The sequence below is a fragment of the Pseudopipra pipra genome, chromosome 9, assembly GCF_036250125.1.
Source record: "Pseudopipra pipra isolate bDixPip1 chromosome 9, bDixPip1.hap1, whole genome shotgun sequence".
Classification (NCBI taxonomy): Eukaryota; Metazoa; Chordata; class Aves; order Passeriformes; family Pipridae; genus Pseudopipra; species Pseudopipra pipra.
Genome location: NC_087557.1, coordinates 2,734,607 through 2,758,675, shown reverse-complemented (window position 1 = coordinate 2,758,675; position 24,069 = coordinate 2,734,607). Strand labels below are relative to the sequence as shown.

The 24,069-nt window shown below is 45.5% G+C and overlaps 1 protein-coding gene across 5 annotated transcripts in view; it reads left to right on the top strand.

Annotated features, from left to right (window-relative positions):
* The first annotated feature begins 6,585 nt into the window (after positions 1 to 6,585).
* The window catches only part of DHX9 (DExH-box helicase 9), a 36,154-nt gene continuing 18,670 nt past the window's right edge, over positions 6,586 to 24,069 (top strand). Inside the window, exons 1-15 of one of the 5 annotated variants that reach the window (XM_064664097.1) lie at positions 6,586 to 6,715; positions 6,923 to 6,991; positions 8,577 to 8,650; positions 9,019 to 9,106; positions 10,214 to 10,271; positions 10,359 to 10,434; positions 11,120 to 11,212; positions 11,536 to 11,684; positions 11,880 to 11,926; positions 13,356 to 13,395; positions 18,289 to 18,429; positions 19,775 to 19,889; positions 20,114 to 20,226; positions 20,608 to 20,753; positions 23,950 to 23,996. In XM_064664097.1, coding sequence (XP_064520167.1) covers positions 6,927 to 6,991; positions 8,577 to 8,650; positions 9,019 to 9,106; positions 10,214 to 10,271; positions 10,359 to 10,434; positions 11,120 to 11,212; positions 11,536 to 11,684; positions 11,880 to 11,926; positions 13,356 to 13,395; positions 18,289 to 18,429; positions 19,775 to 19,889; positions 20,114 to 20,226; positions 20,608 to 20,753; positions 23,950 to 23,996 — 1,252 coding nt within the window. In that variant the 5' untranslated portion in view covers positions 6,586 to 6,715; positions 6,923 to 6,926. Of the gene's footprint in view, positions 6,716 to 6,922; positions 6,992 to 8,576; positions 8,651 to 9,018; positions 9,107 to 10,213; positions 10,272 to 10,358; positions 10,435 to 11,119; positions 11,213 to 11,535; positions 11,685 to 11,879; positions 11,927 to 12,654; positions 12,740 to 13,355; positions 13,396 to 13,761; positions 14,267 to 14,468; positions 14,975 to 16,013; positions 16,249 to 18,288; positions 18,430 to 19,774; positions 19,891 to 20,113; positions 20,227 to 20,607; positions 20,754 to 23,949; positions 23,997 to 24,069 lie in introns of those variants that run through there. The other 4 variants (XM_064664095.1, XM_064664094.1, XM_064664096.1 and 1 more) reach the window with 4 other exon arrangements.

Sequence of the window (24,069 nt, the reverse complement as noted above, 5' to 3'; positions counted from 1 at the left end):
GCCTCCATTTTACATCTTATTTTCATTTCCAGTATGGAAAATGAAGAAGCATAAGTATACCATCTTCTAAGGAAGCAGTCGAATGTACTACAGTACTGTTCCAAGGAATGTCCTTATTATCCCTTGCAAAATGTGGAAAGGAGATCTCTGCCATAACTCCAGTGAGGGAGTATTTACACCTTATGCTCTGACCTACACGTTTTATATCAGCACACTGATTTGTTACAGTTGGATTTGCTCTCAGCCAAAACCCATTTGCTTTCTGGAAACCTGCATGTGGATTTTGTCCATGTTTTCCCCTGATTCCAGCTAGTTTGTTACAAATGACACATGAAACTACTGCCTCTCCCTGCTACCTTGAACAGCTGACTCACTGACAGTGTTACCTAACTCTTGCTGAGCGAGTGATTTCTTGCTCACTTCATCAGGGATGGCCTGGAACTGGCTGCTGTTGACCAAATGAAAACCTTCCTACACCCAACACCACTCCAGAGCACTCTTGACTTGGTATTTTCCAAGATTCCTCTGCTGGAGATCACATTTTGGAATCATTCTAGGTTTGGGGAGTTAATCTTAAATAAATCCTTCCTTCCAGCTGCCATGCAAAACATTCCAAAACCTTCCTGTCTTCAGTGCATGGAGCCAGAGAGAAACTTCCTCAGCTTTATATACTGCCTTATTCACTGGCTTCTTTCCAAAATAAGGGATATTTTTAACATGGATCTGTTTAGGGATCTAGCAGCTGAACCCTACATGCAATTAGCTCAGTAAACTTTAGCCAGCATTAATACTTATCTAAATCCACAGAAACTTCCAGTCCTCTCTGAGTGCTGGAAGGAGAGGAATTCACCTTCTAGAAATTCATCCACATTCTGCTATTGGCAGGTTCTTAGAAACAAGACCGTGAAACCAAGTGAATTTGTATATTCAAGACAGGAATATCTCATCCAGGGAAAGAGGTAACAGTGCTTGCTGGGAAAAAGCCTTGGCACAAATCTATTGCACTACTATTTGGGCTTTTTTTAACTGACGTTTAACAGTGACTTAAGCCTGAGGTGAAGAGAACACACCTTCTTTGCAAACAAAGGAGTCCAGCCCTATAGAGTCCCAAGGACCTGAGAACATGTCCAGAGGTGATGGGACCAGGCCTGGAGAGTTAGGATTTGTATCTTAAAGAAAATACTCTCCTAAAATAATATTTTCCACTTCTCCCAAAAAGACATGAAAAGGTAACTGAAGCTGAGGGTTTGTCTCCTGAGCTGCTTCCTGAGCTTAGTTGCTTGAATACGGATCATGTCAGAACTTCTCCCATCTTCTGACAGTGGGGGTGTTGGGAGTGGGTGTGGGGTTTGGTGGGCACTTTCTTTATTTAGATGATGTGAGTGAGGCCTCCAGAGACGGATTCTGGTCTGAATTCTGGACCAGAACCTAGTCTCTCATCCTCTCCTTTCCCAGGGTGAGCCAGTGCTGGTTCTGCAGCAGATGGCACTGTTGGCTGTGTCCAGAGGTGAGTTTTACTTTAATGTTAATGTCCCTCAAGCTCTCTTGGTTGTCAGTGGTCGCTTCAGCTCAGTACTGGATCCAGTGCACCCTGATAGTTTGTTCTGTTTCCAAAGCTATAAACTTGATTATACTGTTGACTGTTAATGGGAAGGTTAAACATTTAAACATCTTAACGTGTAAAAAATTATCTTTGTGTGTTAAACATCTTTTATGCAGCAAACACACCAGCCTGAAACAGAGAATCACAGAATGGTTTGGGTTGGAAGGGACAAAGAGCTTCTAGTTCCAACCCCCTGCCATGGGCAGGGAATGTCTCTGTAAGACACTTAAGAAAATGCAAAGTTGGGGGAAAAAAACACTTAAACTGGCAAGTTTCCAGGCAGAATCAATAGCGAACCTAACAGTTTAAAACTCAAACGTCTGAGAGGCTAGTATTTCTTTTGATTTTTGCACCTTTTGATTTAGAGCAGAGAAAATGAGGTTGATGTATAATGACATCACACCATCTTCCCAGATGATGTGCTTCTGAATACCAGCCAGCCAAGATGGTATTTAACAGAATTTCATCACTTTCACAGGTATTGTCTTTCTCAATTTTCATTTAGGCTTGGATACTTCTTATTTGTTCTGAAAACAGACTTGAGTCTGTCTTTGGAAGAAAATTACATCTGGATACATTTATTTATTGCAGAAAGAAAGAAGCAAAACTATAGTTTGATTATGCTGAACCAGAAGTGCACTCATGGTAGCTTCAGAAATGACAAAAAACAGGTGTCAAAACTCTGTATAGGTAGAGACTAGTGTGATTTGGAGAAAGTGGAAGTGAAGTTGTATTCAGTGTAGAAATTATTGGAAATGTTTATACAGCAGCAACACAAAGTCTGAAGGAAACTTGCAGGGCCTTTATGTGTTTATAACTTCCCTATTTGAAATTACATTATGGAGTTGTTTAGATAAGCTTTTGACATTCATGTTCATTCCTTTTCCTTACAGAAAAATTGCTAGAATCTGTAAAACCATATTTTTATTCCTATGCTTGTTTTGGAAAAACAGCAACTGACTTTTGTTGCTGCTTTCACTGGTGTCCTTATTATCCTCTGAGCTTTGGCACCGCTGACACTGCATTGCTTATTTCAAGGGAAGTGGGAAGACACTTTTCCGGGCACTGCACAGGATGCTGCAGCTGCAGAGAGCCTGAACTCTCCTTCTGCCTCGCCCAGAATTTACAGTGCAGGTTTTGGAACCTGGAAGTCAGTTCATGTGTTCAGATTCCCCACACTATAAATTCCCACAGTCGTTGAAGCTGCCATTCCTTCTGGCTAAAGCACAGTTCTTTTTCCTGCTTGTTGTCAGTGTAAATAATCAGAAAGCCTTAGAATCTTCACCATCGTTTTTTTTAATTGCATCCCTTCCAAAGGTAAGCAAAGACAGCCCCGAAACAGGAAACCTTCAGCCAGGGACTAGGGGAGAGGGACAGAGGCAGTGAGGGGAGTCAGAAACAGTGATCAGATGAGGGAAGACAGTGCCAACCCTGAACTGGGGCAATCTTAAAATTTTTCAGAATGTCTCTGAGCTATTCTAAGATTTTAACCCCCAATAAGCAGCTCTAAAACACTGTATAGTTCTTCTAAATTGTTCTAAAAGTCCTTTAGTTAGCCTAAAGAGCTCTAAGACCTCTGTATTGCTGCAGAGACAATTGGCAGATATAATTTACACAACTCTAAGCAGTCCCAAAAGTACTCTAAGACTCTAATTGGCTCTAAACTGCCACTAAATGGTGCTAAACACCTCTAGGAGTTTATTGCCACCTTTAAAATACCTTTGCACTTCCTGAAACAGCTTTAAAGATCTGAAAAATAGCTCCAGATTCCTCCAGAACTCCTCAGAAGCACTCTAAGCAGTTCTGCGGAGCTGTAATATCCCTTCCAAGAGTGCTTGGATCCTCTAAACAGCACTAACATCTTTCTAAACCTTCTCTAAGCAACTTTCAGATTCATCTGATCTTATCTAGAGCTCCTCTATATTGATCTGAAGATCCTCTGGGCGTCTTGAACTCCTCTAAGGAGCTCTAAACCTCCTTGAATATGCTGTGAGGTGCTCTAACCAGGCAGCTACAAAACACCTCTGATGAGCTCTTACAGAGCTATTATTACACCCTCTAAATCACACCCTTTAAAATCATTTGACTGATTCTAAAACACTCCAGAGTGATAAACCAGTCTGGACTTCTTTAAAGAGTTCCAGAATGCGCCACACTGCTCTACAACCCACCTAGACAGCTCTAAAACTCTTCTAATTGAAGATAAACCATAAACAATGGTGAGAAACTATAAAAAAAGCCTCCACTCTGAAAGCCCTCTAACCAACACCGATACCTAAAATTCCTCCACACTGCCTTAAGCAGCAGTAAAATGCTTCAAAACAGATCTCACCCCCTCTCAGTTTTCCATGAAATGGCTCTAGAGCTCCTTTTTGCATTTCTGAAACTCCTGCTTAGAGAAACAGTGCTAAAACTTCCCTGAGGCTCTAAAACCACGCTGAACTGCTCTAAATTGATCTAACTCCTCTAAAACCCCTGTAAACAGTTCTAAGCAGCTCTAAGGTCCTGTAAAGTGTGTCAGAACTCCTGTAACATACTCTAAACTCATTTAGCTTTTCTAAACCTCTTCTAAACACCTCAGAGCACCCCTAAACTGATCTAAAGCTCCTCTGATGCTCTAAGCAGCACTAATGTGTCTCTAAAGACATTTAAAATGCCTCTAAATCCCTGCTGTACAACCCTGAACTGCTCTATGCAGCTTTAAAATTCCTCTGAAGAGCTCAGGGCAGCTCTAAAACCCTTCTAGACCAATCTGTGACTCCAACAGACTGTTCTAAGCAGCTCTAAACCACTTCAGGCTACTGCAAAACTTCTATGCTGTTAACAGTAGCTCTAAAACTCCCTTAAAATACTTGGAATACCTTGTGAACTTTCTCTAAGTGGCTCTACAGAGCACTGAATTGTCTCTGAACCTCAAGAAATACACTGTTGTTTTGGGGAGGTGGCAGAGGTTGTGAGAGCTGGGGCTTTTCAGCCTGGAGAGAGAAATTACCCATAGGAACAGAAGAGTTTAGAGAGGAGGGGATTTCTGGCAAACAAGATGACCCTCAGAGAAAAGCATGTGCTTTGGGAGGACCTGCTAATAAAGCTAAACCCCAGAGAAAGTGATCTCTGCGTAGGAACAGCCCACAGGGAGCATATTTCGGGGTGGGGGAGGAATACCACAGCCCTAAACTCCTGGGGTTACTATGTGAGCACATGAAAAATGTGCTCCCGGAGCACACAACAACAACAGGGGATTTGTTCTCCCTGCAGGCACTGGGTGCTCTCAAAACACGCTCTGATGGGGGTTCTGAGAGTGCACCCTCAAGACAGATGTTTTGAAGGTTTATTGCCATGAATCTGTCCAGAGCAGATTGACATAAGACAGTACCTTGTCTTATGGAGTGCTGGTGGTCTGTCGAAATCAACTGGAGAAGATTTGAATCCAGGTCCAGCTGCAGTTCTGGTGGGATGGAGGAGGATTGTGCTGTGCACAGCTGCCACGGGGCCACACTTGGCACTGCATGCGGTGCACATCTGGGAAAACCATGTTGGGCTGTGTGATAAATTGAGAAAATAATTCGAGTTGATTAAGAGGAAACAGTGAAGGGTCAATATGACCTGGAGAGAAAAGAAAAACAAGTCGTAAAACTTAATTGGGCCCCTATAAAGAGATAAAACAAGTTACCTCCCTTTTACCTCGTGTAGGATTTATAGTGAGACAATTTTGTTTAGTTAGATAGATAATAGGACCTTTCTTGAAATTTATAACTTTGTAGCAAGCAAACATCTGCAGAGTGTCTGATTTGACAATATATTATGGATGCTAGATAATAGGACCTTTCTTGAAAGTTATAACTTTGTAGCAAAAACATCTGTTGAATGTCTGATTCAACAATGTGTAATGTTTATGCTTATGTATAATGAATATTCATGAAGTAGCTGGAAATAAATGTAGGACAACTATCTTCTTTGGGTGTGACAGGCGTTGGGAGTTGTTGGACCCCTTCCCTGATCACCCAGCGCTGAATTTGCTTTTATCATATAATAAAATTCTGATTGGAAATTGCCCGATTGGGTTTCTATTTCTCACAGGCTGCATGCAAGGAGCAGTTGTAGCTCCCCATGGGCCATTGTTTTCTGCTCTCGTCATGGTCTGACCTCCATTTGCCCTTCACACAGAGACATGGATCCATGTGTCCCAGAGCCAGGACACTGTGCTGTCATTGGGAGTACTTCCAGCACCTCAGTGAGGCTGAGAGGGCATGAGATGAGATAGCAGGAAAAAATCCTTCCCTGGCTGAGCGTGGTGAGGCCCTGGCACAGGTTGCCCAGAGAAGCTGTGGCTGCCCCATCCCTGGGAGTGTCCAAGGCCAGGTTGGACGAGGCTTGGAGCAACCTGGGCTAGTGGAAGGTGTCCCTGCCTGTGGCAGGGAGTGGAACTGGATGATCTTTAAGGTCTCTTCCAACCCGAATCAGTCTCTGATTCTATGATTGTCTCCACCCTGTTATTTTGGCAAATTTTGAAAAGTTCATTTATTTATTTTTATGTTTAAGTTTGCCGATAACGATTAATAACCCAAACCAGCCTTACTTTTTGCACAGAGTGTGGGCTGTGGGAGCCCGTGGGGGGGCATGCCAGAGGGCAGGGAAGGGGCTGGGCGAGGGTGGGCTGAGGTGGGTTGGACAAGGGAAGATTGGGTGAGGGAAGGCTGGGCTGAGGCTGAGGAAGGGCTAGGTTGGGGCTGAGAAGGGCTGGGTTGGGGTTGAGAAGGGCTGGGTTGGGGCCGAGAAGGGCTGGGTTGGGGCTGAGGAAGGGCTGGGCTGGGCTGAGAAGGGTTGGGCTGGGCTGAGAAGGGTTGGGTTGGGGCTGAGGAAGGGCTGGGCTGAGAAGGGCTGGGTTGGGGCTGAGGAAGGGCTGGGCTGGGCTGAGAAGGGCTTGGTTGGGGCTGAGGAGGGCCGGGCTGGGAGGGCCGGGCTGACAGGGCCGTGCAGCGCTGTCAGGCGGTGCCGCGGCCCCCGCCCCTCACTCCGCCTCCTGCTCCCTCGGCCATTCCCAACCCGCCGCCTCTCGACGTGCTCCCGGCGCCCGCTGGAGCGGCCCTGGGAGCCGCCGAGAGGCTGCTCGAGGTGAGGGGGAGCTAGGGGCCGTGCCGAGGCCATGCTGGGGCCCTCAGGGAGCGCGGGGAGCCGGGTCTCTGCAGAGCCGGGCCCTGCCCCGCTGCCCGCGGCCCCGGGGGGTGCTGGGGCACGGCCTGCGGCTCTTGCCTTTGGCAGAAGTCGAACTACACTTGAATAAAGATGGTAACCGCGTTTACCCCTTTCTTCTTCAAACAGCTCAATGACATCCAGAAAGAAGTTGCAGGGTCTTGTAGCTGCTACAATTACTCCAATGACTCCTGATGGGTGAGTTGTCAAAGTTCCACCGATTACTGTTTGCTTAGACTTTTACTTTGCTTCTTTCATATTTGGAACTATCTACGTTGTTTCTTTCTTTCTTCCCCCTTTTTCTTTTTTTTTCTTACATCAGATCTCAGGTGGGATGTGGGAGCTGTTAGGTTGGTCCCACTAGGACCAGAGTGAGATTCCCTTTCCTCTGCCTCCTCCTGCTGCCCAGCAGTTGCTGTAGGTCTGGGTTGAGAGAGTTTGGATCAGTCTCACTTCTCTTTTTCTGCTGCCTTGTAGGTGCAAATTAAATCATAGTAAGCTTATAAGTGAAGAGTATTACAGTGTTTTCACGTTTGTTAAGGAAAACCACAGTCCTAGTTAAAAAGAGCTCTTGAGAGCTAGAAAATAATTGTCAGAACCTGAAGGCCTTTTAGATTCCACTTTACCCTAGCTAAGTCATGCATGCACTCGTGTGTGTATGTGTGCTGGGATTAGTCTAAGCCTGAAGAAAATACTGCAAGGAGAGCACAGTTCTGAAAATAACATCCAATCGAAACTTGAAATTCGGCTTTCCTCAGGGCAGGGGTGGCTAACAGAACCCTCCCGACTGCATGTTGGTGTTGCAAGACAGAGTTTCCTGGGGTCAGCAGAGAACCCTGAGCTCTGGTGGGGGATGTGTCAGGATATGTTTGTTTTCAAGGGAGATGGTGGAGATGTGCTACTTACGACTGCCAAAAGTGAACTTCACTTTTTAAAAGTACTGTACAGCTTGGCACTGTCCCAGTCAGAGAACTCATTCACTTGCAGGCACTGCTTTGATCCTTGCTTTAAAAGAAACTTGTTTCTGATTTCACTTTTTATCACAACTCAAATTTATAGAAACATGGTATTTAGAGAGTGACCTGAGCCCTCTGCCTGGAATGCATGGTCCTGGTCTGATATGTTCTGGGAAGACAAATGTGGAATTTTGGGTGACGTGTAAGACCAGTCAAGGCACCAGAATTGATTTCCAGGCTATAGGGTTTGTCTGTATGTTTAACAAATGACACAACAGCCAAATATTATACACTGGTAAACAAAACAAGTTTGTCCTGCAAAGAAGATAAACGTAGAATTCTATTTCCTCTGTTTCTTGGGGAAGTCTGTTGCTTTCCTCATCCTTTAATGAGAGAGAGAGGTCAAAGTCACATCCAGCAGATGCAATTTCAGTGTCTGTATCCAGAAGTAGTTTAACTATTTGCCAGCACAAAATCTTTATGCTCTCAAGAGGACTCCTGTTTCCCTCGACAGCTGAAAAGGTTTGTCTTCTATTCTCTCATACCTCCCCAAAAAAGTCCCCTGCTGTGATGAACCTGCAGTAATTCCCAATTGGGATAAAAGGTTGGAACTACTTGTCAGGAGGAAGAGAAACTGGAAGAGGGAATTCAGAGCTGAGCTGTTACCTCAGATGTTAAATAGATGCTCAGGGTATCATACCTTGGGGTAATCTTGGTGTACAAATGCAAGGCTTCAAAATACATGGGGTTTTTCTTGTTTCTTAATGACTAAGTTAAAGAGAACTGTGGATGGAGACTTATGGTTGCTGTGATTCCTTTCTCTGCAGACAAATCAACCTTCCGGTGATCCGTCAGTACGTGGATTATCTGGTAAACAAGCAGACTGTGAAGAATGTTTTTGGTGAGTGTTTCTTTAACTGAACCTGTGTTACAGCCCTTCTGCCTGGATGGAAATCCAGTGATATCTCACCTGATAAGAGCTGTAGTGGGGGGACTGTGGATGTGGGATCATCCTGACCACTTATAGTCACCAGTGGAGAGAGAGCAAGAGGTACTTAAGGCATCTGCTTCTGCCCACATCCCATTTCTGTGTGGGATAAAATAAGTGTTGCCCTCACAGGGTTACACTCCCAGAGGTGACTGGATAATGTGTTGGCAGAGAAGGCTCACTGAGTGATTCTCCCCAACTCAAAAAGTGTCAGTTCTTGTCTTCAGTGAAAACAATGTGTGTAGGTGAGGCCTCACCCTGTATGTTGTGTGTCGAAACAGTGAATGGCACGACAGGAGAAGGCCTGTCCCTCAGCATCCAGGAGAGGAAGCAGCTGGCAGAAGAATGGGTGTGCCAAGGAAAAGACAAGTGAGTAGCTGAGAGGGAACAGGGGATTCCAGATCTCATGTTTTGATATTGGCATGCCTCGATTGCACAGCCAAATTTGCTGATGCCTTTTTACTCCAGTATTTTGCTGTTGGGCTTTGTTCCCCAGCTCCTTTGTCACTGAGCTGTGTTTTTGTCACTGCCAGTTAGCTGGTGTCCATTTTTTTGACATTTCTTACAAGCTTTGGGAGCTTGTAAGAGTCCTTCTCTTTGGTACACTGAGGAGTGGGGGGACAAGAAAAGACTTGGGGGGAAAAAAAAGGCCTGTGCCCTTTGCTTATTCTCAAGAAGAATTGAAAATAAAAAGCATTCCTGAACCTTTTAATGTAATAAATGATTTGGAAGGGGGAACCCAAGGTGTCAAATGTTTAACTGCTTCCCCAAAGGTGCTAAATCAGAGACGAAAGAAAGAATTCAACCTGGATCTGCAGTAGTGTGTCCAGTTGCAGCTCCCTTCTCCATCTCCTGTACCTGCTGCCTTCCTCTTACTTGGTCTGTCAGAGGATGTGCAGGGCAGGAGATGTTTTACGGGGAAGGGTGGTGAGCAGAAATAAACTGGTGTGAAGGCTCACAGCTTTCACATCCCTAGCCCTTATATCCATATCTCCTGTGGATATAAAGGAGAAACACAGCAATGGGACTGATGGCCTGAAACATGGGAGAGTCCTTTGGCAGGAACAGACAGGCACTCAAAGCTGCTGCTGTGAGGTAGCTCTGCAGAGAAAGAGGTTTAGAATGCAAAGATACACTTTGATATCCTTTACTCTTCCTGGCTTCTCCTTACACCCTTGACGTCTTAATTTCAGCTTCCTAATAAAATGCTGAGATTTGTCCCTCCTGACAGCCTTGCAAGTACACCAGCAAGGAGTAACACATGATCCATGCTTGCAAGTGTGATTTTTTTTCCACCACCTGTCGCTTGTCACTGTTGGCATTTTCCCTGTGTGTCGGTTTGTCAGGTCAACACAGGCTCAGATCCTTTCTAGGTTCTTGTTCTGTGGCTCCCCAAGCTCATTTTGGCAGCCTGGCATTTTTCACCATCACTGAAACCTCTCCAAACCTTCTGAATTTGGTTTTTTTTTGGTACAGATTGGATCACGTGATCATTCATGTGGGAGCACTGAGCCTGCCGGAGTCCCAAGAGCTGGTGTGTACATGATATGATTCCTTTTCACTGTGTGTGATAAATTTAGCAGATTTTACCTTCAGATACTTTCCATTCTGTCTTTTACAGGCAAGACACGCAGCAGCCATAGGTGCTGGTGGCATTGCTGTCATAGCACCCTTCTTCTTCAAACCCACAAACAAAGGTGAGTACCTGTGATTGCTGGGGCCTTTTTATTGTCCTCCAAACCTTGATCATAGATAAAGGATTAATACCATCTCCTTTCTTTGGAAACTGTTCTGGTGATAACGTTTGCACACTTGTCATGGAAAAGCAAAACCTACAAGAAGAGTTTTTTAAAGATGAGAATTTTAAAATTCTCCTGGTAAGAAGTGGGAAAAATGTCTTTTGGGATGTGTTTTGTTAGTGTCTTGTAAAATGAAGACATAATAATTCTTTGATTCTTAAAATGGTACAAGAAAATTGTCCAAAAACCTGTTCATCATTACCACTAAGCAACACCCCAGGGAGGTGAACGTGACCTTGATCCCTTGTCCTTTGTGACACACAAGTGATCCTGGTGAGACCGCTTGGCACACAGGTCTGGCATGTGTGAGAGCAGGTCTGAGTTACATCTGCAAGAGAATGAATGAGTTACTGAAATTGCTTTGGTTTAAAACATATACTCTCTTTGCCTTCCTTAAGTAACATATACTTCCTTTGCCTTCCCCTGATTTTTGTCACATTTAACGTGTTAGTGATGTGTGAAGGGTTTTATATGTATGGTGCACAAGCTGAGGCCTCTCCACAGCCCCTCGCTGTGAATCTGAACTGTCTGTCTCTATGGAATGTCTCCTTCTCTTATGGGATATGTGATGTTTTCCTTCCAGATGAGCTGGTCTCTCTCTTACAGAAGGTCACGTGTGAGGCCCCTGATGTTCCATTTTATTACTATCATATTCCTCCTCTGACGGGTGTGAAGAGTAAGTACAGAGTACAGATCTGTGGTCATTTGCTCTGGACAGCAGGTTATATGGTGTTTCTGGATGTATGGATTTACATTCAGTCTTAAATATGTTGTTGCCAGTTTGTGCCTAAACTTTCACTTATCCAGGGGTTTTGTGTTCTGATCTGGTAAAAGAGTCTCACTTTTTGTTGTCTTGCTCATTGGTTTAGAGCTGTATAGCTACTAGGCTTAGGCCTATTAAACAATTTCTAAAACATTAAGTGTCCCTCTTGAGGATGTGGCGGGGACTATCCCAGAACAGGGCTGTGTTCCTTCACATGAGCTTGCTGTCCTGCACAGTTCGTGTGGAAGAGTTGCTGGAGGGAATAAAAGAACGGATCCCCACCTTCCAGGGTGTGAAGTTCAGCGACACGGACCTCCTGGACCTTGCACAGTGTATACACAAGAATGAAGCACAGCAGCTTGAATTTCTTTATGGGGTGGATGAGGTAAGGGGCTCCTCTTAAAAATAATTCCTTCTAAGGCATTCTCTTGCTTCAGTCTTGGGGAAAAACAACCCTGGACACTCAGTGCCAGGCAGTTTCGTTGCTCCCTCCCCTCACCCCTTTTTTATTCTTTATTTTGTTACATGAAGTAAAATTTATTTCTTTTTTACTTTTGTTTCTCCCCTCACCCCAAACTAGCAACTGTTGGGTGCACTGGCAGTAGGGGCAAATGGAGCAGTTGGCAGGTCAGTATGGCTTGGACTCCTTCCCCTCTGCACACACACTGCGGTGTTGTATCTTCCACTGTCTGCACAGCATTTCCTTGACTGTCTTCTGTCACCACAACAGAGGATTTTACAGGGCAGGGATGTACAGAGGCAGACACATAATGTAGCCCCAATCCTGCTGATGGGACAGTCATATAACCTGGGGATCTCACCCAGTGTTCCTTTGGGTGATTAGTGCTGCAGTCCCTAAGCTGACCCAAAGGTTTCAACATACTTTTTATCCTCACAGCAACTTTAGAAGTGATCCCTACTTCAGTCTTCATTATATGTGTAAGGAACCAAAACCCAGAGAGGTAAAAATCATTAGTTGACATGCGAAGTCTGTGAGGAAAAGGGCTCTGCCAAGTTTATTTCTGATTTATCTTCTGCCTCTCTTACTAGGCTGCTTAGATGAATTACTGTGTGATATCTGTGTTCCCATTTAGAGGATCCATTAAGTGAACAAGCAACTGGAAAATTAAGAGGTTGATGAATCTGCTCTCTAAACTCTTCTGTAGGGCTTGACATACTTCAGATGCTTGACCACATATAGATTGCACAAATCTCTCTTAATAATGACATTCTTACCCTGTCAACAGCAAAAACCTGTGGTTACTTGCTTCGTTTCACTGATTTTAAGTTCCTCCTTTGCATTTTCCAATTCTCTTTTTGGTTTGTTTTGGGGTTTTTTTTGTGTTTTTTGACAGCACATACAACTATTTGGGCCGACAAACCAATCTGATGTTGGAAGCCTTTGCAAAGCCAGACCTTGCCTTGGCACGGAAGTATCAGGTACAGCATCTTCCCTGGCCCCACTGGGAGCAACCTCGAGCTTTACTGGGGTGGTTTTCCATCTGGGTTTGTCATCCATACCCTGAGGTAGCTTTATTAAAGGAAAATTCTTCCAGCTCTGTCCCCCCTGCTTGTTACTCATCCCTGCTCAGCTTTTTGACCAGTCCTTACTAACTTTTATCTAAGATCTGCCTCACTTACCCTTCAACTCTCTAATCTCATCCATGCAGGTGAGTCTTTTTCCTTGAAGAAACCCGTGGGGAGCAAGCCCCTTGACTAGGAATATTCTGGGGATAGCCTACATGATGTAGGACAGAAAGCTGTCCTAAAACAGCTCTGCCTTCACCCCTCTTGGTCTTGGGCAGCTTGGAGATTTATGGGGAGTTCTGAGCCATCAGTGCACAATCTGTACCCAATGTTTTTATGGGACATTTGAGGCATCCCTCCCCTATTCCAATGGAATTCAATTAGTATTTCCCATAGACTGGCCCAGTGGCCAAGGGCTTTTCTCAAAGCTGGGCTACAGTTGTATAAAATATAGATATCATAATATCTCTAGATGCTTTTACACCTTCAAACTTGAAGGTGTTAATAAACTACTGTTGGTCTTTTCTAGTTTCTCACTGGGGAGTTTCTCAACTTTGTCATCAAACTGGGTAAGTAAACTGGGTAATCACTGCCCGTTTCACTCGTTATGTCTAAAAATGTGGACTTGGTGCTCCTGAAACTCTCATGTTGCTGCACTCTTGGAACTTCCTTCCTGAAAGATTTCACAGTGAAAAACTGTTGCATCTGCTGTTTCCCAACTTAGCAGCAGCTGGAAGCTGGGCAAAGGGAGCTGACTAAGCATCCCTGACTGATTCCACTCTCCCTTCCTTCCTTCTGCTGTGAAATCTCACAGATTTAAAGCTAGGACTCTGTGATTTGCCCTTTTTCTTACCCTGACTCTTTCTGTGGGTTGTTTTTTTGTTAGGTTTTTTTTTTCCTTCTGTCTCCAAAAGCTCATTTCTTTATTTCTACAGTCATTTTTCTGAGATGGTGGTGCCCAAGGAGGAAAACAGCTCTGATACTTCTCTCTCCTGCCTTGCTGTAATTTAAGAGGAACTTTGTTGAAGGCTGTACAAGGCCAAAACATTTTAAAATTGAATGATTTTTAGAAACAAAATCAAGATTAAATACAAAAAGCAATTAAAACCAACCAAGTCAGAGTCGTGTAGGGAGACTGAATCAGACATGAAATGTTCAAATTAAATTAAATCAGATACTTAATGAAAAGAAGTGTTCCCTGTGGGTTTGCTGGGATATGCAAACCCTGCTTAATGTAGCTGAGCTTTAATGCTTGATTTTATTTCTTGGGTTCAAAGTCAGAGGAATTGCATTATTTTTTAGCCTTATAGATAAGGAGGCAAATACTGAATTTCCAGAGCTATGGACAAGGAGCAGGATGTTACTACTCCCAGGGTTTGCCTTTGCAAGAGTCTGCACTGGGGTTGCCTTTATATAAATAAATGTAGTGAGCAGGTGTAATTTTTACTGTAATGCCTTTCCTGTCTGCAAGCACAGCTCCCTCTTCTTAGTTACGCTGTTCTTGCTTCCAAGAAATACTTGAAGCCTGGTTGATCCTGGATTACCCAGGAAATCCATGCTGCTGCTTTTTTTGGCACCTTTATCAAGGCTGCTTTAAGCAAGGTGGTCTGCAAATGTCCTGATTTTGCTTTTGTCTGCCCAGGTTTTGGTGTTGCACAGACTAAAGCTGTAATGACTTTTGTTTCTGGCATTCCCATGGGACCTCCACGGCTTCCGCTCCTTGGTGCCTCTGAGGAGTTCATTGCCAAGGCCAAAGCCAAGCTGGACAGCATTGTGTGGCCTGATGGTAACTGATCACACAGAATCTGGAAATCACTTAGGTTGGAAAAGACCTCTAAAATCTAGTCCAACCATTAACCTGACACTCCTGGGTCCAACCCTGAGCCACATCCCCAAGTGCCACATCTATGATGCTGTTCACTTCCACCTGGATCTGGAGGTTCCTTTGCTGGGATTCTCTGCCATGTGGCACATTCCCCACATGCTGGGCTGGGATTTCTTTCAGGGAATTGGCAAAGTGCCCAAGTGCCTTCCTGCTGGGGTTGGCTTTGCTGGGGCACATGTGGCCCAACACTTTACACTGCTTCTCTGGAGCTCTGCACATTCCAGGTCTAGCTGGTACCTTTTAATAAAAAAATAGCAAATTTTCCCCAGTTGGAGGGGCTGACTCCTTTTGCCTAGAAAGGAGGAAGATCTGGCTCCACCCTCCCTCCAGGTGGATGATGTTTTGTCTTCTCCATGAGCACTACACTGTGTTTAAACAACAGTATGGCACCTTCAGATTGCTCAGACTGGTATCTGTTTGTCAGAGTCACTGGGATACTGTCTGTGCATGTAAAATCCTGCTTTTGTATGATCTCTTTGTGTTCATACACCTTAATGCAAAATTAAAAAAAACATCCCTTTTGCAATAGCAAGCTTTGGCTTTCTAATAAGCCGCTATTTCTCCATTTGTTTTCCTTATGTCAGGAACAAAGCCACGACTGAGCTGTGCATCTCTATATCCCAGTGCAGAATGCTGTCTGGCAGGTTAGGAAGTCAGAGAATCACAGAATCACAGAATGGTTTGGGTGGGAAGGGACCGTAAAGCCCATCCAGTCCCACCCTCTGCCATGGGCAGGGACACCTTCCACTGTCCTTCCACCAAGCCCTGTCCAACTGGGCCTTGGACACTTCCAGGGATCCAGGGGCAGCCACAGCTTCTCTGGGCAACCTGTGCCAGGGCCTCCCCACCCTCACAGGGAACAATTCCTTCCCAATATCCCACCTAACCCTGACCTGTGGCAGTGGGAAGCCATTCCCTGTGTTCTGTCCCTCCATGCCTTGTCCCACGTCCCTCTCCAGCTCTCCTGGAGCCCCTTTAGGCCCTGGAAGGGGCTCTAAAGTCTCCCTGGAGCCTTCTCTTCTCCAGGTGAATTCCCCCAGCATTCCCAGCCTGGTTCCAGAGCAGAGGGGCTCCAGGCCTCGGAGCATCTCCATGGAATCACAGGGAATCCCAGAACTGTTAGGGTTGGAAGGGACTTCTGGAGATCACCCAGTCCAACCCCCCTGCCAGGGCAGGGTCACCTGGATCAGGTGGGTTTGGGATGTCTCCAGCGAGGGAGGCTTCTGGCGCTCCCCGGGCGCTGTTCCCGGCTCTGCCCCTCACGGACAGCCGTTCCCCGCTGAGGGGCGGGGCTGTGCCCGACCCGCCGGGCCCTTCCCGGCCGCCGTCCCGCCGGGCCCGCGCAGGCGCTGCCGCTGCCGGGCGGTGCTGCCCCGGAGCCTCAGGGAGCCCCCCGGACCCTCACGGCGGCCCGACCCGCCCGGCCATGGGGGACGTGAAGAACTACCTGTACGCCTGGTGCGGCAGGCGGAGGGTCATGCCGGCCTACGAGATCCGCGCCGCCGGCGGCCGCGGCCGCCAGACCTTCCTGTGCGAGGTGCGGGCCTCCCCCGCCGGGTTCGGGCCACAGGGGCTGTGCGGGGGCCCTGAGGGGGCTCTGTGGTCCTGCCGGGGGTGTGCGGGCATCTGGGGGCTCCGAGCGGGTCTGGTGTCCTTCCGAGGGTCTGGGAGGCCCCGGCGGGGGTCTGGGGTCCCTGCCTGTGTCCTGGGGGTGTTGTCGGGGGCTTGGGGGCCGTGCCGGGGGTCTGGGCTCGCTGCCGGGAAGGACCTGGAGCTGTGCCGGGGCTCTGCGGATGTTACCGGGGGGCAGGTGACAGGGGACCCTGCCCAGGGTCTGGGGGCCGTGACGGGGGTCTGGGCTCTGCCAGGGGGATGTGGGGGCTCTGCCGGGGAACCCGGGGCCCTGCTGGGGTCTGGAGTCTGTGACAGGGACCTGGGGACCCTGCCGGTGCAGGCTTGGGGCTTTGCCAGAGCGAACCTGGGGCCAGAGCAGGGGGCCTGGGGTCGCTGCCGGGGATCTGGGGGACTCTGCCAGGGTGGTCGGGGGTCCTGCCCGGCCCGGAGGGGGTTCGCTGGGAGCCGAGGGCTCAGGGAGGGCTCCCAGTCCCGGCTTTGTGTGCATGGTGTGAAGGGAGGGGCAGGAGGGAAGCAGCCGGAAGGATGCTGCTACAGGGTAAAGGAATCGGTTTTCTTAAGGGTGGTGTCTGCATGCCGTGTGCGTGGTCCTTCTTGCACTTAAAATAGCTGTGTGTCACCTTTGCAGAGAGGTTTGGCCTGCGGTTGAACTTGAGATGAAACGTATCAAAGAATTCCTGCTGGAGTGGCTCCTAGGCTAGGCTGTAACAGTACTCTGCTCCTGGCTCCGGATAGTGTGGATGTGGGAGCTGTGAGTTCAGGCTGGCTCTGAGGAGGAGCTGGCAGTGAGTGTGCAGGATGGGTCAGTTTCTGAGCTGGGCCATGGATTTGCACTAAACAATTTGTCATTTTACCCTTCCTTCCTGTTTATCTTCCCTGTCAATAGCAAAACTGAGAAGCACAGTGATATTAAACCAGTTTTCAAGGTGTTTTAACTGAGATTGAGCATTACTCAGATGGAGTGGGTTTATGTGCAGTTAGATTAACAGAATCCCAGAATGGTTTGGGTGGGAAGGGACCATAAAGCCCATCCAGTGCCACCCCCTGCCGTGGGCAGGGACACCTTCCACTAGCCCAGGTTGCTCCAAGCCCTGTCCAACCTGGCCTTGGACACTTCCAGGGATCCAGGGGCAGCCACAGCTTCTCTGGGCAACCTGTGCCAGGGCCTCCCCACCCTCACAGGGAAGGAACAATTCCTTCCCAATATCCCAGCTAAACCTACTCGCTGTCAGTTCAAATCCATTCCCTCTTGCCTGTCTCTCCATGCTCTTGTGAAAACTAATATATAGAAGCTAATATATATATTCTGTATTATACAATATATGTATATTCTTGTTCTGGTTTTTGTATGTTGATGCCCTGTGAGCATCCATGGAAACTTAACAGGTGAAAGGATCAGTCTCATGAAAACATTCTTTCTTGCTGATTTCCATAGTCTGGCTGTGAATCCAGTGCACTTATTGGTTGGTTGGAGGTATCATTGTCCAGGACATAGAATTGCTGCTCTAAAGTAAAAAAATCACAAATGAATCACATGTTTTTATCTGCAAGAATGTGAAGCTAAGCTTGAGGGAACACTGGCTCACTCCTGTCCTAGTTGTCCAGGGGTTTGGGATTATGGTTGAAGAAGGTGATCCTGGGCAGGGTTTGCTGCTGTATGTTGCCAGGGTCCCTTCCTACATTGATTCGTCTTCTTCCACAAGGTTTTGGGAAGCACTTGTGCTCTGAGAATGGAGGTTTTCAGAATGTGAGAGTCTCTTTAGTAGGCACAAAGAATACAGTCAAACCCTGCAGAAATATATGGCTATGTCTAGTGATACATAACAACACTTAGCGACATTATTTCTGCTGTATTTATGAGCAAGCAGACTTTGGTGTTTCAGCCAGTGCTGCTGGTTTGCAGGCCCCTCTCACCCACCCAGCTGTGTGTTGTTCCCTTTAGGTCCGAGTGGAAGGGTTCAACTACGTGGGCATGGGCAACTCCACCAACAAGAAGGACGCGCAGAGCAACGCTGCCCGAGACTTCATCAACTACCTGGTGCGGGTGAACGAGATGAAGAAGGATGAAGTCCCTGCTTTTGGAGTAAGCTGCTCTTTCTCCTTGCCAAAGCCTGACCTTTCTTGGCAGTGGGATGCTCCCAGTTGTGTTTCACTCAGGAGTTCAGTCCCCTGTACAACGATGAGGATTGAGTGTGAGGGACTTGTGCTTGCAGTGCTGGAAAGCTGGGATACATGCAGAATATCAGGGTAGAAAAGATCCTTAAGACCATCGAGTCCAACTGAATGTTGTGGGATGATCTGGTCCATACATCTGCGTGTTAAGCTGCAAAACTGATGAGGCTGGAAAGAACTCAGAGACCCTGCGAGGTGCAGCCTGACTTTAAAAGTGCTGAGTACTCACACCTGACACTGGGAATTGTTTTAGATACATATTATAATATATATGTATGTATATATATATGTATGTATGTGTCGCTGGGTATCTGTCGAAGGGTCCCAGTCCAAGGGGGGAAGAAGACACACAACACACACGAGGATGATGAGACAAAGAGATGTCTGCCTGCTCAAGGCAGCAGGCAGCTTTTTTATTCAGTTCTCCCACCTCTACTTTCCCATACACAACACAAACATATTCTTACAACAACATGCAGGAATGCAGCACCTGCACTTAGCCACACAGCTCAAGGCCTGTGTCCATGGGAACTATCTAATAGCTCCACTGCTCTCACGGGAAATGGCCCAACACTCTGCAACACTCCAAGTCCTTCAAACTTCATTTGTGGGGCTGTGACTTCACCCCACATGTATATATATTATAATATATATATGCACAATCCTGTGTACTTAAAAAAATTACAACAAAAAAATAATAATCACAAATACCTCAAACCAGATATTGAAAATTTGGCATTTTTTAAATCATAACTGCTTGCAGCCACAGCTCCTCAGGTATGTGACAGGATCTCTGCTTTTTATGATGTTGTATGAACCATCAGCAGTGACTAGCACATAAAGGCTGAGGAGGAGGGTAACTCTGTCATTGCAACAATTTTAGAGAAAAAAATAAAGTAAATAAAGCATGAAGTTATGTGTTATCTGTTGGGAAGGAAGAGAATAATTCTGTTTTCTCAGCTTTCTTGCCTCTTTAGCCTGGGTGAAACCCAGAGTGGGAACAGAACTGATATTTAGGTTTTGATGTGCCAGTTAGTTCATGGCAATTCAGTGTTCAAACACCCATAGTTGTGTTCCTTTCAGTTTTTAAAGGGTGTTACTATTGAGGTTGCTACTGGGTAGTAACTATTGCATATTTACTGGGGATAACTACTGTGTATTGTTGCCTGAGCTCTTTAAACTACCTGACCAGTTTTGAGCTGAACAATAAAACTTATTCTGTACCAGTGTGGTGAGGTTTTCCTTCCCTTCTCTAGCCAGCCCCAGGTGACACCTCCGATGGAGCACAGGAAGCAGCTAGAGATGTCACTGGTTCCAGTTCAGCTCTGGGAGGACCCCTTCCTCCACATTTGCTTTTAAAAGGTGAAGTAGGTAAGGCTGAAAACTGTAATTTGTGTGTATTTGGATGTATTTGGGTGGTGATTTTTCTCCCAAATACTCTGCAGACAAGAGACATAGTTTTGGGACAGAAGTGTGAATGACTGTGAGATCCGAGGGACTGGTCATGGCCTATGAGATTGCCAGGAAATGCCTCTCCATTGCTGAGAATATGTTTTGGGGGGGTTATTTTATTTTTGGTTTTGTCCACGTGATAGGCAATGGCCCAGGTGCAGCACCTGGAAACTGTGGCAGTCATGGAGGTCAGTGGGATCGGGGTGTGAATTTGCAAGATTATTATTCAAGGAAAGAGGAGCAAGAAGGTCAGGAGGTAAGTCGTACTATGGAATTCTCCTTTAATTCTTAAACAGGTATCTATTTCACCCCCTTTAATTTGTTATTTGCATTTGTAATCAAACTTGGAGTTTTCATTTGATATTTTGCTGTTGATTTTAGCTTAAGCTGCAGATTTACTCACTGGCTTTTAACAAAGGTAATTTGCTTAAGCTAGGAACAAAATAAATCACTCTGGATACTGTGAACATCCAAGTGTTTGTACAGACATTTTGTTGTGAAAATAAGGAATTACTGAGGACTCTCTAGCATTTTCTGTAATACCTCAATTATTTTATAGAATCTGGGTGAGTTATTTGAAAGACTTGTTGTAAGAATGTTTAAAACTAGTAAATGATACTCTTCTTTTCCGTATTAGACCTCAGAGTCAGAAGTGGACTTAAATGCTGACCTTCATGGGGGTTGGACCTTGGAAAATGCCAAGGCACGTCTGAACCAGTTTTTCCAAAAGGAGAAGATCCAGGAAGAATATAAATACACTGAAATGGGGCCTGATCACAACAGGTTTGGTAGTTTTAGTCACTGTCTGTGTAACAAAGGGTTTGGTGACAGTGGCTGTTCACACTTATTTTTAGTTCTCCACAGTGTTCTTAGCCAGGACCAACAACATCCTTAAATTTGCTTATGTAGAAATGTGCTTTAAGGACATTTTATTTCTCTTTGTATTACAGTTAATGTTTTTGACACTGGAATCTTCTACTGGAAAAATTAGTTTGGCAGAATCTTCCCAAAGGAGTTTTGAGGGTTTCACTTGAGACCAGCTGGATATTACTCTTTCTTGACTTTCAGCCCATTCCATCAGAGAATTTGCATGTGTTTCCCCAAATGGAAATAACTCATAGCAGATTGTGCATAAAGAATTGATGGTTTTTATTACTTTACCCCTGGAAACAGTCTCTACAAATCATCAAAACTTCAGGACATTGTATTTCTGGTGAAATATGGTGATGCTTTGTGGCCAGAAACAATGGCACGCTGCTGCTGGATTCTCCTCGCTGGGTCCGAGGTTGGGGTTTTTGCATTGTATAAACTTGTGTTCTATGAGAGTTGATGTTTTTAGAAAGACAAGAGAATTTTCTTATTACAGCCTTTCATGAGAGTCTCACTTGCAGGACTTCTGGTATTCTTTTGTTGAGACTTCCAAGCATTTAGAATATCTAAAATGTTTGTATCGGTGCAGAAAGCTGTAAATTCTCATTTAAAACTTGTCTTCAAGTCACTTCATCTCCATTTATGTCTCTCAGGCAAGGCCATGTCTTTCCCTTAAATGTGAGTGACAAAAAAGGTTAGTTTGTGCAGTGCTAGGAATTTAAAATATGCTTGTTGTAGGCTTAGTTTCTGAGCATTTCTTTTCTCCTGTAGCTTAGGGAATTTTTGTGCAGCTCGTTTTGTTGCACGTTGTGCAGGTAAAGGCATGAAAGCCCGTGTATTTTAATGTAGATAGTCTGGAGCAGAATGAGATGACTACAGATGACAGTATGTTTCTCACCCTGGCTCTTTGTTCTTCCAGAGGGCATTTCAGAGTTTCCTGTTTACTGTTTATCCAGGGAAGGTTGTGTGAGTTTCCCTGGATGGAATGGCAGAAGGGGGAATTCACTACCTGCTGTAACATCTAATTAACAATCCTAATGTGTTCTAGGGCTTGTTAAGAGAGAGCAAACTGTTGGAGTCAGTCCTTTTGGGTGTGTGCAACAGGAGGGGGATAACTTCAGATGTTTTGGAGTTTTGAGGTCGGTTATATAGCTTAGGTAGGAGTTTTTTTTAAGAAATACCAGTTGCCATGCATCCTGCCAGTCCATTTTTGGGCTTTTTGAGTAATGATCAGAGATATTAATTATAAAAGAATTATAACAGATCTGTCAGCCTTGCTTTCAGACATTTGTGGTCAGTTAATCACATTCATGGTCTAAGAACTTGGTAATAACTGGGAAATTTGGATTCAGAAACTTTAATAATGTCAGGAGGGTATGTGTTGTAAATCTAAACATGGCTCTCCTAAAACACAAAGCAAGAACTTAACATTAAGGGGTGGGATGTGGCTCCTCCATGTTGGGATTCCATCAGAAGCATGGGATGCCTTTGCCTCCTCCTGTTCCTGCTGGAGAGCGACACCACAGATCTGTGCACGCTCACACGGCTGGACTAGGGAATCATGTGGGACTCTGCTGCAAACTGATTTCTGGTGTTGCTGTTCTCCCCTCAGGTGGAGGAGAATGAGATTGAATGCTGACTGTAGGCCTGGCTGAGAAACATACTGTCATCCGTGTCTTAGGTGGCTGTTGTGTCCATGAGAGCCAGTGGCCTTCGACCCCTGAAGCCACTGTGCCTGAAGGTCAGTTCGCTGGTAGCACAGGAAGGAGCTCTAACCTGAAATTTAAATCGCTCACTTAACCTTTCTTATTGTTTGTTTGCAGCAAGAAATGAAGGACATGGGTGCAAGGCTCTGCCTGCAGCTGGGCAAGTGCCAAGGCCTAGTTTCCAAAGAGGATCTCAGTCCAATAAAGCCCAGTTCCATGTCTTGAGTCACATTTGCCAGGTTAAATCCTGTCTTACAAGAATTTGGCTTTGATTTTTCATCTGGCAAACACAGGCTTAGGTCTGGGGTTCTTAAAAACGCGAATCTGGTTTCCATCCTCCTCTGTTGAAGATTATGTTTTTCTTTAAGCCTAAATTCTTTACTCAGAGACTGGTGAGGCCCTGGCACAGGCTGCCCAGAGAAGCTGTGGCTGCCCCTGGACCCCTGGAAGTGTCCAAGGCCAGGCTGGACGGGGCTTGGAGCAACCTGGGCTAGTGGAAGGTGTCCCTGCCCATGGCAGGGGGTGGGACGGGATGAGCTCTAAGGTCTCATCCCACCCAAACTATTCCATGATCCTATGATTCTGTGATCAGTATACCAGTTGACCTTTAAACAAACTGGTCCCATGCCTACTAAGCAAACTATTAGGTTTGCTATGCAGTGTTACCTTGAGGAACTCTGTTACTCGAGTAACAAGTTGCTCAGTAAATTGCTCAGTAACAAGTTGCTCTGCTGTTCCCAGATTATGGCAATAAGGGAACGGAAATTCATGCAAATTCAAGTATTCTGTCTCCTCCTGTGCAGATAAGTTCTGTGGTCTGTGACTGAATGACCTGGTTTGGTTTTGGCTGTGCTCTGGGCTGGCCAATCATGTGGTAAAAAGCAGAGTAGCTGTATCAAATGGTGCATCTGAGTTGTGAAACACAGGTTACTAGTGAGTTACTAGTGTTATACTAGTATCTAATCACTAGTGTGATTAGTGATTAGATCTAATCTAATAATCGTGTGATTAGATCATCTAATCACTAATGTGGGATACAGTTAATGGTACAGTAGGGTGCACATTAACGTTACATTAATGTCCTACCTGCTTTATAATTGTTTCCTTAAACTTGGACAGCTCAGAACATATTTCCTAGTAATAAGGCTTTAAATTTCAATGCTGAACAGCGGCATTTGCAGGATTCTTCTTATCAAATCTACTGGTTCTATTGATGGCAGGTGTGTTACAGACTAATTTGGGGTTAAAGGGACTAAAAGCAGTAATATTTTACCTTGGTCACTGATGAGTTGACAATTTCTAACTGAGGACAGAGGTGTCTTTGCCTAGAAACATTGGAAAGAGTGAATATGTTTGCAGTGTCAGCTACTGGTAATTGTACCTTTGTGTTGTTTCTCTTGCAGGAGCTTTAACGCAGAAATGACCATTTATGTGAAGCAGCTGGGCAGAAGTAAGTGTTCCTATTTAGTTTTAAACTTACCAAGAGGCAGGTGTTGGTACGGAGGAATGTTTATGGGTACAGA